This window comes from Sinohyriopsis cumingii, chromosome 19, assembly GCF_028554795.1.
Source record: "Sinohyriopsis cumingii isolate HCF-2022 chromosome 19, ASM2855479v2, whole genome shotgun sequence".
Lineage (NCBI taxonomy): Eukaryota > Metazoa > Mollusca > Bivalvia > Unionida > Unionidae > Sinohyriopsis > Sinohyriopsis cumingii.
In genome coordinates, this window is record NC_142979.1 from 23,122,824 (window position 1) to 23,136,677 (window position 13,854).

The window sequence follows — 13,854 nt, forward strand, 5'->3', positions numbered from 1 at the left end:
AGAGACTACAGTTTACATTAATGATTCTTCCTTTCATGGTCCTAAATAATTTGAGATCATATGTTCACAGTTCAATGTCACTGAAAAAATAAAAAATCATTTCTACACAATAACAGTATGTCTACATTAAAGACATGGACTAGACTTTGTGCCTGACTTGTACCGGGATGGGAGGGGGTAAGAACTCAAGTGATTTGGGTGTCAAAAGTTTAAATCTTCCGGTCACTGTGACTGAAGAAAGAAAAATGATTTCAACACAATAATTTTAAATTTCAGTGTCAGAAGATCAGAGGTCAAGGCTACTGAAGACAGGAAAATGGTTTCTGTATAATAACATTACTTCTTCATATGTGGACTCAACTTTGTGGATAGCGAGCACTTGAGGTAAGAAAAAAGTCAACTGATTTCAGGCTCAGAAGGTGAAAGGTCAACTTTGCTCTGACCAATATTATTAACCTGTATATGGTAAAGCTTGTGATTTGTAAAAAAAAAATTTTAACAGTGTGTTTTATTACAGTGTTATCCATCTGCAATCCATCTGTTACCAATGTAATTTCTGTACATAGCTTCAATTTTCCACTAGATACAGTTACCAATCTCTGTGGATGGCATGCACATGGGATAAGGAAGAGCACTACTGATTTTGGACTCCAAAGCTCAAACATCAAGTCACACTTAACTCAAAAGAGGAGGACAGTTTCCCTCACAATTACTTGTATTCAACATCGTTCACAGTTATTAAGCTTTCTGGATAACTTGCATTTGTGGTGTGGAAGATCCCAGTCAATTTTGGATTGAAAGGTCAAAGATTAAGGTCACAAAAATTATTTCACTTTACCACTGACAGCTATTAAACTCTGTTGATGTCTTGCACTAGGTGCAAGGAAACATCCTGTCAATTCAGAGTGGATAGAACAAAAATCAAGGTCACACTGACAAAAAGAAGAAAATGGTCCCAGCACAGTAATTTCAAATCACCATCATCTATGGTTACAAAGTATTTTGGTGAAAGCTCAAGACTTCTGTGACAGAATAAATAACAAAATGTTTGGATGCACAATAACATTAGTTCCATTTGACATACCTAGAACAAACTTTATCGATGACCTGCACTTGGGGTACGAAGAAGGCTAATGATTTTGGAGTAAAAAGGTCAAAGTCAAGGTCATTGAAAAAAGAACAATATTTTTCTGCATAATGTCATTTTTATTTAACTCTATGTCACAGACCTAGATCAAACGTTGTGGGTGACTTCTCCTTATGGTAATGTAAAAAGGGCAATAAATGCATTTTCCCTACGTATGCAGGAACCCCAGAGTTGTCTTGTTCAGTGGTGTATGTATAAAATATATAGTCAGTATATGTTAAGTATTAAAAATTTACATTCAGCTGATTTTTTATGCTTCTTTGGCAGTGATAGCAGTATATTCAGTATGTTTGGGATATGCTGGATTCAGTCAAAAATCAACCTTAATGACATTTTCTGTTCATTTTCTTGAGTCTATGGGTATGGGTATGTTGGAGGGAACCAAAATTGGTCTCTGGGTATGATGATGGATTGCTTAAATTTTGTTTTCTTATTTCTGTTGTATTTATTACACTTGAATTTATTTCACAGTTCTTCCCATCCACCACTTGTTATTATCCAGAATTCACCCAGACAGAATTTCCGTCTTTACATGCTAATTGGGGAGCACTATAAATCACGTACAATTTAAACGACAATCAGAGCCAGTTTAATGTCAAGCTTAAATACAGTAGATGGGTTCGAGTGATCCTGCTCCTTTGAAGCTGAATCCTTGGAATAGTATGCAGAACATAATACAAGTTCATACATCTTGCATATATCATTGTCTTGCTGTTCTTTCAGGAATTTTCAAGCCATGAGTACACCAGCCAGATTCAGTGATGGACAGTATAAGAACTGGCTCAAATGTAGCCAGTCTTTGATTGTCACAAAGGAAGCCCTGCATGACTACATAGATGATGAGGTTAAAAAAATGCATGGTGACATCACACTAAAAGTCTCCAGCATCCCTTGTGGCTCATCTACTGGGAATCATTGTGGCTCTTGCTCATCAAAAAATATCAGACTGACAGGGGGAAGACATGGAAATTGGTACATAAACTGCAAGAACAGTATATGTGACAAATGGCTCCATGAGATTCTTGCTGTCCATGATGATCCCCATAACCCCACCATAAATTGGAAAAATGCTGACATAAGCCTGTGGCCTACTGACTGCTATCAGGTTGCCAAAATATTCATGCCAAAAGGCCAGGACAAAACAGTAAAGATGCCTAATGACCTTGATGCTCCTGCCATTTTGTCACTTTTTAGATACTGCAGTTGGTTCAGAAAAGATCTCCCCAATACACAGATGCTGTCAGATGTAAGTAACTTGGTCATCTTTGAACTGAATTTTAATTATATGCAAAGTCAAATAAAAATAACTAATCTCCCCTACTATTTGCCTTGCCCATGGATGGCACATAGGTATAACTTTTCTGGCAAATTCATACTAAATATATTTCAGATGTACTATTCTATTCTCCCTTAAAAATTAAGACTTTGCATTTCTTGCTCATCTTGCCCTTATGCTATGGCATGGTATCTCGTGTAATTGGAGATGCATCGCCCATATTGTGTCATGTCTCCATTGTCCTTTGTTATTTTGATTCAAATTTGGTAGATATAGTTCTGTCCGAAAGGCCTTTGTAATTTTTATAATTGACACCAATCCACCAGAGATATGGCCATCTTTACTCAAAGAGAAGTTGTAAACAACTTTGTTTGCAAAACAACTTTTCAGAATATGATCAAATTTGACATAAAATACCCAAACATGAATACCTCTGAACTATGTACAAATGATGATCATCTGCTGCCGTCTATGGTGCCAACAACTGAACATCTAGAAACAAATAAAAATTTAACTTTTGATAATGAACTTTCCTTGCACAACTAATGCTCCTCTGCAATTCTATTAGCTACTGTTTACTAAAAATACAAAACAACCTTGAAATAAACTCCATATCATAATTTAACCAAATTTGATCGCTGCTGATCCATTGTCAAATATGATTGAAAATACAAAAATGGAGAATAAAAATTTCAAAGAGCAGTTTTCATTAGAAATAAACAGAATTTTAGGAAGTCTTGACACTAGGTATCTTACCAGTCAATAATTCTTGGCTAGCTGCTCATGTATTTGACTATTATCTAGCCAGGTAAGTGACCTCATGCCAAGCTGGGGCTCTTGTTTCTTTTTAGCTCAGATGAACTTGTGATACATCATTGCATCCAGCAGCCACCATGCTTTATGTGTGCTTTAGCATTCTTTGTTACATTTTCTATTTAACTTTAAAGAAAGTACTAGTCAGACCAGTTTCAACCAAATTCAGTATGGAGCATCCAGAGCTAAAGGTCTTTCCGATTGTTACTAAATGTTATATGTCGGCCATCAAATATGGCCATCAGTACTGAAAGGAAGAAGAAAATAAATTTTTAAGCAACTTCTCAAAAAGCAATCAACATAATTTGACCATATTTTACACTAAGTATCCTGGTATGAAGGGCCTTTTAAATGTGTACATCAGATTTGGTCACCATTACAAAAACCACGAAACCTTATTACATACATCACTTCATGCACAAGACCTGATTACATAAGTCAGTTTTTGCACAAGTCCTAATTACATACATCACCTCATACACAAGGCCTTATTACATACAACAGTTCATACACAAGATCTAAAATTACATACATCGGTTAATGGATCAATTCATACTTTTAACACCTAACTCAACAAACAAGAATACTAGGCACTTTTAAGAACATTCTTTTTCTAATAATAATTTTAATAATGATAATGTAAAAACATCAAGCACAGTTAGAAAAACTTGATGCAGTTTGCTATATTGTAATTCCTTAATAGTATTATGAATGGAATTTTGCATGCACCAACATTGTCCATTTAATGTGTCAGGATTATTTGATGTTAAACATTGAGATGTGAGATGATGCTTGACCTACATTAGACTTTGGCATATTTGATCATGTCCGTTTTATCTATCACTGAAAATATCTACCACGTGTGAATTATTGTTTCCATTCCTGAATGTATGCCACCTACCAACCATTGTTTAGATTGCTGTCTGCATCTCTTATAAATGTGTAATCTGTGTTTAATACTGAATGTGAGTATAAAACCTTGCTCTAGTCCTCGTAATGTCCTGCTGTTGTCATGAGTATTAATGAATTTGTCAAAGAATTCATCAAAAGACATCAACAGTTCTACAAGCCCTGGGACATCAACATTAAGTGGAAAAGAAGTTCACATGCTAGCAGTTATTGTGCCCTATTCATTTTCATGCTGGACCATGTGTGTGTCATGCAGGAATTTCTCATGAATAGTTTAGGAAATGAATTATCTTACCTTTCTGAAATTTGGAATATACAAATAAGATTAAAAGTAAAAACACACACCACGGACATTGAGAGGACAACTTAATTCTGTCTAATTTTGTGTTTAGAGGGATTTTCCCATGCACTTTGAACAATTGAATTGGTTAATGCCATGGCTCGCCTTGAGAATGACAAAGTTGGCTAATTAAGGTCATGTGATGTGAACAGAAGCCTATAAATATGAGTGCAGACAATGCACCAGCAGATAGCTGTCAGAGCGGCAAAGCATGAACATCAGAGTAGAAAAGAATTTCTGCCATGTATTCTAAAACCATCAGTAATATATTTTTACATAACCTATTTTAACTTTGACACTATAACCAGTTTTAACTTTGACACTATAAACTCCCAAAACTGAATCAAATTGTTATGAGAAATTTTAAGTAGATTTATTACATGATTGCTATTGAATTTAAAAGCCTTATAATTATTATTAAAATTCTGTATAAAGCCGCTGCTATCTCCCACCACACCGCTCAAGCACACTAGCACTAAAATTATTTTTCCATTGAGATCATGTTACTATGACAGAATGTGTTACTGTCAATCTAATAAATTTAGCTGTTAATATACACAGGAATTTAATAATAGAATTAATTTCACCATAATATGGTGTATTACAACTTTGTCTTTTGGCCTTTAGACAAACAGGTCTGCTCTACATTATCAAAAGTTGATAGTGTCGTAACAAACACTGTTGATGTAAAGTCACTATGCGATATTGAAAGGCATGTTCTGTCTCACCTTTGTTATGTATAAAAAGCATTTTTAAGTCCTGAGCTAGGATCTTTTTGATATATAATGCATGGGGTGTTAGAATACCTACCATTTGATACATGCCATACGTTTGGGGGGAAGAAATTGATTGGTGTCAGCTACCTTTTAGCCATTTTAACTTTTTAGTTTGCCAGATGTTAAATGTGTAGTTGATTGACAATTGTTTAGCTGTTCACCTCACAGATATGGTTCCCATTTTTTTTCAGATTGATTTTTCTAAACCTCACCACTATTTCACAACTACAGAATCAGAATTCTCCACCAGTCAAAATTAGCAATCAATATTTTAGGGCAAAGCTTATGATCTTATTACTCAACTAGTCATGTTTTGAAATAGATAATGTTTTAGAAATTCTGGGTTATTTATTAAAACAATGATCAGCTAAAAAACTTAGTGAGTGAAAGGGAAGATTCCATGCTGTGCCAAGACTGGGAATCTTCCCTTTCACTCACTCATTGGGTCTGACCATAAATGCAGGTTTGCTGAACAAAACAATAATGCATGAATGGTACAGGCACACCATCAGACTGAAGTGCAGTTATGTTAGACTTTGCATTCCAAACTGTCAGTACTTAGTTATTTTGTTGATATTTTCATTTTTATTTTCTTTGTGGTCTAGGACTACATCTTTGTGAAGTTTCAGTGTATTTACTCAGCTTTTCATATGGTACTTAAAATGACCAGCTAGAAACGCCAAGTTACTAAAATTGAGTCAGTTTTGTTGCCAAAGTAACTAACATAAACATCAATTTGATTTTAATTTATTTTTAATTTCTCAGTTGATAGAGATTCGAAATAAAATTCTCCATTCTGGTGACCTGAGAGTTGCAGACAGTGATAAAGACAGTTGGATTGACCTGATGATTCAGCTGCTCAAAGACCTGAAGATGCATGCTGATGTACAGTCTTACTTGGATATGGTAATTATGTTCATTTAATTTAACATTCATTAGCTTCATGTGACATGAACAGAAATATTCCTAGAATGCATAATGTTGGTCCACTTAATACCCTGTAAATAGGATTCAGTTTATGCCAGATTTACCTCCCCTTGAAATGGGTTTCTACCATCATCAGTGTCTACATCAGGATAACAATGGACAAGTATTATGTTTGTTTCACATAGTTATTAATTTAGGCTATAAAAATATAATTTAGCTTACATGCATTTTAATTGCACCCACTTCAAATATTGTAATTTTTATCCAGGGCATGACAGCAACTGGTTATGTAAACTTTTAAGTTTTCTCCAAACATTTGTCCTGAGAGGATGTCATAAAAAAGGAGGGACAGTGATTTTAATATGAGTAGCTTTGATTGATAATTTCACAAGATGTGGGCAAGTGTGGGCATAGGAAAATCCAGTCATATGTGCTTAGCATACATTGGGTGATCATGCACAGGTGGCTGCCTGGTTCATTGTCTTTGGTCTGACCAGGTGTGGAAAGTCCTGATACTTTTAGAGGGAGAATGAAGAACCTTCCTTTGCACCTCCTAATTAGGGATGAGCAGCGCCTCCTCAAGGTTGGTGGCCTGGTGAATGAGATTAGCCAATCATGCTGTCTTGAGAGGGAACAGTAGTGATCAAGACTGGATCTTTATCTCAAGTCTTTAGTCAGTGAGCAGTGACTAGTTACCCATTACAAAGTGGCAGTTACTGAGTTTCCATCACTGTTGATCCACTAGCAAACAAGGATTGCATCAATACCCACTCTGTTCCTTTGTTTCCATTTAATCCTGATGGGAACAGGGGGACAGGTTGTACTTGCCTGTCTAGGGTGGTGGACTAAATTGACATCATTCCATGTTCCATTTTAATCCATATACCACTCACCCCTAGATGATCCAGAAGGTATCAGCAACACCATTCACATTGGAAATCCACTTCTGCGATTGGATCCATCAACTACCATAAGTGAATTCAAGACAGTGACTAACCCTAATTCAATATCTCCCTCGAGAGAGAAATACAAGAAAGGCAGCGCTGCCTTACTTTGTGGTGGACTCAGGACAATTGTTCATTTCCATCATGATGGACTCTATGATTTCTGAGAAGAACTGGTGGTAACAGTCTGTTCCCCTCCAATGGGGTCTCCAGCTCCTTTTCACATGTCAGGCCAGGCATTGGAGTAGGAGGAAGTTTGAATTTGCAATAAGGCAGTGAACAAAGTTTACTGCCTTATTCCACCAGACTTGTGTTCAAGCCTTCTGGTACTGAAGACAAAAAGATTCTCTCCAGTCTGGTGAGGCTTTCCAGGACAGCACTTTCTTTAGATCTTCTAATGCCCCACACTCTGGTATGGACTGAGAACTTGTACAAAACTATTCCAAGGGACAAGATTTTAACAAATAACAGAAAGGGTGATCTGTCTCTTCTTTGCTATGCCTGCTGGTTTTGGCCTCCAGCTATTAAGTCCATCTGCCAGCTTGGCTTCTTTAACCCGCTCCCCTGGAGTATGGAGTGATACATTGGGGATATTGGATAGGGCCTGGAGTGATCGCTGTTAAACCTAGGAGACTTTGGAGCTTAAAACTAAGACACTGATGATAACCACATGTTGATTTAGTTTTTATATCATCCTTCAGTCTCTCGAAGGAGTCTTCATTTTCTCCAGTGCTTATTGGAGGCATTTGTGAAGATGTCTCAACCAGACTCTGGCTTTCTTTTCCCAGATCTTTCAGATGTGAAAACAAACGTGAACCACTTTGGCTTCTGATATACCTTTCTGCCTTAAACATATTTCTTCAGGAAAAACACTTTAAGAATGGAGACTACCACTGCAGTCATGTACATCATAAGGCCCAGCAACTGGGAGTATCCACTGATCTTCAGGATTTATACCTTCACATCTGCATTGTCTGTACTCAAAGAAAATAGCTCTGGTTTTGTCTTGACCAAGAGATATTAAAATTTTTAGTGCTTCTTTTTGGCATTGCTTCCACTCCCAAAGCCTTCATGTGGGTGATGAGATCAATTCCAGCCTACCATATTTGCCGCCCTTTAAGTTGATTCATTTTGACCAGAAAATCTGAACTTATGCTGTGAATTGACTTATATATGGATTATGTCATGTAATTAATTAATTTTTCATATGTGAAAAAGAATCTCCAAGAGTACAAAAAAAATATTTCATTTCGGGGAAGAAATCATGTAAGAAAAATACAGGACCCCACATTTTGATGGACTTTAAAATATTTACACGATTGTCAGTATTAAATAAATTTACACTGAATTAATTGCACGAAAGCTGCATTAGTAATTAGTAATATGGATTGTTTAAATCTGATTGTATATATGTGCATTAGAATAGGAAAGTTAGAAAATGATTAACAATGACAAAGACAAATATTCCATCACATTTTTCTTCTTGTACCTTGTGATCAAATAAAATATGCCTTGATGTGAGAGAGAGAGAGAGAGAGAGAGAGAGAGAGAGAGATTTCAGGACAATTTTAATCTATATTGTTTAGTTACCTTACGAGTTTGATCCTACTTTTATACAAGTGCAACACTAAATTCCATTATCAATTGATACCACTGCAAACAAGCCCTTTTACTTTTAGTTCTAGTTATATTTCAGTTAGTCATTGCACCAAGAACAACAGATTTTTGTAGTGTTATTTACATGCTAAATAAATATGCTACAGCTGGAGTCAGGTCATCCAAGCTAACACCTGTTTGATATCAAGATTCAGCAGACCAGGCCAAATTAGTGAGGCTATCAATAGGGATATGAGGCTACCCATAGGGTATTATTAATACTGTACCATGTTATGAAATGAAATGCAAGGTGCTGACCCGTGTACCTGAAACCAGTGACATCTTTTGAACTGCTGACAGAATTGTCAGTGCAATTTAAAGTAACAATATGAGCAGAAATATCGAAAATAAAATCTGCCTAAGTAGAAGAAGAGTATATGATGAAAGAAATAATCTCATATGTGGGAATGGAGCAGTTGTTTTACTTGCAAAGAGAATTAGACAGCATGCTAATTAATAGCTATTTTGGGGATTTAAGCTAATAGTCTGTTTGAATATACATACTGTGAATATTTCAACTTTGAAACAGATGGAGTATGGTATATATTTTATTAGTTTATATTTACTATTTGATTTATTACTAAAAAAAATTTATTATTGACAAAACCTTTGGCGAAAAGCAGTAGTAAAATAGTAAAATAACATGAAAAAACTGAAACCTCTCTCTCATATTGGGTCATATTTGATTTTTATCATGAGGTGCAAGAAGAAAAATGTGATGGAATTCAGATGCCTCTCTCTCTTTCTCTTAAAAAATACTGTAAAAAGCAGTGATACATTTTCTGAATTACAGTTCATCTGAAATGGCATACGGTGATACCATTAATTAAATCAGACATTGCTATAGTTTAATTAATTTATTTAACTAGGAATCTTCCCAGCAGTGAGCATTACACAGTTAAAATTAGTCTACCCACCGCATCTACATTTTAGTAGCAGTAATACCTTATCTGTTACCATAGCATTGCTGAATTTCCTGGTTTGGATGAAGATTGACAGTCTCAATAAATTTAGTATAGATAATTACTGTACTTTCCATTATGGTAGGAGTTTTCACTACTGTAAGCTTTTAGAAGGTTGGACCACATGCAGTGCCATTACCATAGGGTCTAAAGAAAACAATGCCTTTGCTCAGATGCCTCAATGATCAAAGATAAAAAGTGAAAGCTATGTGGCAGCTCTTGTAATAAGAGGAGCAATTCAAATAGTCCAAATGTATAGCATCTTGGCATCCGTCCATCTACAGGAGACGATGGCGTAGGTCCAAAGTAAGCTTTTGTTTATCCTTCTTTCTAGCTCTCTTTTCAGCTTGTTTTATTTTTCTCTCTTCCTCTGTGTTTTGTACTCCCTGCCTGACAGCTAGACGCCAGCTGGAATGGTTGTTTGCACCGCTCTCCCAGTCATTGACATTGATGTTTGCCATCTTCATATGACATCTTTGTAGCGCAGATGTGGTCGTCCAGTTGGTCGTGCACCTTCTGCTAACTCCCCATATAACAGGTCTTTGGGAATGCAGCCTGGGTCCATTCTCTTGACATGGCCAAGCCAGCGAAGGCGCCTCTCGCTGAGAATGGAGAACATGCTGTTCATGTTGGCACGTTCTAGAACCTCTGTATTGGGTACTTTGTCCTGCCACTGGATGTGCCGAATGGGCCACAGACATCTCAGGTGGAAGCTGTTGAGTTTCCTCTCGTGTCTTGCTTAGGTGGTCCATGTTTCGTTGCTGTAGAGAAGTGAGCTGAGCATGCTGTCTTGGTAGACACGCAGTTTGGTCTTCTCTGTGAGGTTGGGGTTGTTATAGACCCTCTGGTTAAGTCTGGCCGTCACTGCTGCTGCCTTGGCAATCCTGCCGTTCACCTCAGAATCAATGGAGAGTGAGCTGGAGATGTTAGGCCCGAGGTATGTGAAGTTCTCGACAACTTCCAAATTGTACCCATCGATGGTGACAGAGGGAGGGAAGTCTGTGTCCTGTGCCTTGACATTCGTTTTCTTCAAAATGATGGTCAGTCCAAATTCCTTACATGCATGGGAGAGGCAGCATACCAGCTGCTGAAGTCCATCTTCCGTGTGTGATGTCAAGGCTGCATCGTCGGCAAAGAGCAATTCACAGATGAGTACCTCTGTGACTTTAGTCTTAGCATGGAGACTGGCGATGTTGAACAGCTTGCCGTAAGCCCTGGTATGGATGTACACTCCCTCGCTGCAGTCCTTGAATGCGTACTGGAGAAGCATGGAGAAGAAGATGGCAAAGAGCGTCGGTGCAAGGACACAGCCTTGTTTGACTCCGCTGATGACTGGGAATGCTTCATATGTTGCGCCATTGAAGCACACTGTGTTGTGCATGTTCTCATGGAACGACATGATGACAGCAAGCAGACATGGGGGGCAGCCGATCTTCTGCAGGAGTCTGAAGAGTCCACTCCGACTAACCAGGTCAAACGCCCTCATCAGATCTATGAAGGCAATGTAGAGGGGCATCTGCTGCTCACGACACTTCTCCTGCAGCTGACGTAGTGAGAAGATCATATCTACAGTTGACCTGCCAGCTCGAAATCCACACTGGGACTCTGGGTAGATGCGGGAGGCTAGGATCTGCAAGCATGCCAAGGCAACACAGGCGAAAGCCTTTCCAACGATGCTGAGGAGGGAGATGCCCCGATAGTTGTTGCAGTTGCTACGGTCTCCTTTGTTTTTGTACAAAGTGACAATGTTGGTATCACACATGTCCTGTGGGATGTATCCCTGTTCCCAGCAAATTCAGAATAGTATGTGTAGGGGCTGAAGCAGTGCTGGTTTTCTGCTCTTGAGGACTTCACGCGGAATGCTGTCGCTTCCAGGAGCCTTCCCACAGGCAAGACAATCGATGGCTTTTCCAAGCTCTTCCAGAGTGGGCTGTGTGTCTAGCTCCTCCATGACAGGCAGGTCTGGAATGGCATCCAGGGCAGTTCCAATGACATTGTTTTGGGTTGCATATAGCTCAAGATAGTGCTCAACCCGTCGCTGCAGTTGTTTCCCCTGGTCTGTGATAACTTCACCCGTCTTGGACTTGAGGGGGGTGATCTTGTAGCTGGGGGGGCCTGTCGCCTTTTTGATACCCTCATACATTCCTCTTGTATCCCCGGTGTCAGCAGCTGTCTGTATACTGTTGCAAAGGTTCAGTCAGTAGGTGTTGGCACATCGGCGGGAAGTCTTCTGGGCGTTGTTCCTTGCAATCCTGAGGGCTTTTAGTGTTCTGGGGCTAGGTGCAGCCTTGTATGCCAGGAGGGCTTTCCTCTTTGCCTCAGTCACGGGTTCCATCTCCTCCCAGTTTACCTCATACCAGTCGACATTCTTTTGCTCCCTCGTCCCGTAAGCTGTGATGGCTGAATTGTACACAGAGTCACAGATATGGGACCACTTGGAGTCAATGGTGTCATCAGTTGTCACTTTGTTGAGGGCTTCCTTCAGTTTGCTGATGTGCTGCTGTGTTTTCTCTGAATTGCTTGCACAGTAGGTGTTGATGCGTGAGTGACCCTTCTTCTTCGCATGGTGCAACTTCTTGGGTAATATTTGTACCTTGCTGGCCACGAGGGAATGGTCCTTGTCGCAATCGGCACTGTGGTAGCTGCAGGTGAGGAGAACACTGGCCAGTTCTGCACGCCTGGTGATGATGAGGTCTAGGTGAACGTGGGTGTCTCCACGACACCTGGTGGATCTCCTTGCATTTGAAGAAAGTGTTGGTCACACATAGGCTGTTGGAGCAGCACATCTCAAGCAGTCACTGACCATTCTCGTTGATCTTGCCCCTTCCGTAAAAGCCGAGACAGGTGGACCAGCCTCATGGTCAGCTTCCACTCCAGCACTGAAGTCTCCTAGTAAGTAAAGGCTTTCATTGTTGGGGATACTGGATATTGCCTGATCCAGAGCCTCATAAAACTTGTCTATCTCCTCATGGGTGGAGCAGAGGGTTGGGGCGTACATGCTGAAGATGTTGACCTGGCCTAAGGATGTTGACAGCCGGAGGGCAAGGATTCTCTCAGTACCTGTTGATGGAGATTCAATGAAGGCGATTAGCATGTTCTATACGGCAAAGCCTACACCATGCTGCCTAGGTTCATCCGAGGGCTTCCCCAGCCAAAAGAACGTGTAATTGGCTTCCCTGATGGTGCCGCTGTCAGCCAGTCGGGTCTCCTGGAGGCAGGCAATGTCAGTGTTCAGTCGGGAGAGTTCTCTGTTAATGACGGCAGTCTTCCGTGCATCGTCGATCTGCTGTAGGTCAGCGGTCAATCCAGGACACATGGTCCTGATGTTCCAGGTTGCAAAACAAAGAGTTGGAGTCTTCTTATTTCTTCTTTTAGTCTTTCATGGTGCGGAGTTTTGTGGCCCACTTGTCGAGATGGTTCTCTAAGCTCCACACACCCAGTGAAGCAGGCAGGCCATGGCGGGCAGCACCTTACTGACTGGGGGCTGCCCAGCTTGAGGAAGGCGGTAGCTGTCCATTGAGACCTGGTGATCTCTCCCACCATCAAAAGTAACCCCTGGTGCCAAGCTCTACGCCAATCGAACTTTGACTGAAAAGTGGTAAGCTTATACTTCTCGTGTTGTGACAACGCTGTACAACAATGCTGGAGTGTCCTCTCCAGTGGAGCTATGAAGCCTGGGCAGGGTGGTATGGAGAATCAGCTGTTGTCCATGCAGCAGATCCCCCCTCTCCATGCAGCTGGTGGGCCCAAGGGAATGACGAATGCCAATACAGCTTGGCACCAACAGCGTCACAGGAGTTGCCAGAATGACGTTGAAGTCAATGTCAGACCGCCATGAGTCCCATCTACCCGAAGCAACTGGTTTTAAGGCGCCAGTGGCCCGTCTTCACCCCTTCTGCTGTTAGTGGAAAACGTGGTTTGCCGGACTTCAAATCTAAGCCACTCGCGAAGGCCATGAGCTGGATTTTAGTTGACAGAGGCAATCAGAGATGCAAGCCATATGGGGCATTTCTGGAGGATTGGGGCACTTGTCTCCCACTCCCACCCTGGGAAATGTCAACCTTAGACCACTATATATATAGCATAGCCTTAACTTAATGGGGG

At 39.9% G+C, this 13,854-nt stretch overlaps 1 protein-coding gene across 1 annotated transcript in view; it reads left to right on the plus strand.

The window, feature by feature from the left end:
* Window positions 1-274: 274 nt before the first annotated feature.
* The window catches only part of LOC149775273 (uncharacterized), a 40,922-nt gene continuing 27,342 nt past the window's right edge, over window positions 275-13,854 (plus strand). Inside the window, exons 1-3 of the mRNA XM_089943613.1 lie at window positions 275-384; window positions 1,871-2,393; window positions 6,027-6,167. Of these exons, the coding sequence (XP_089799739.1) occupies window positions 1,884-2,393; window positions 6,027-6,167 (651 nt within the window). The 5' untranslated portion in view covers window positions 275-384; window positions 1,871-1,883. The remainder of the gene's footprint in view (window positions 385-1,870; window positions 2,394-6,026; window positions 6,168-13,854) is intronic.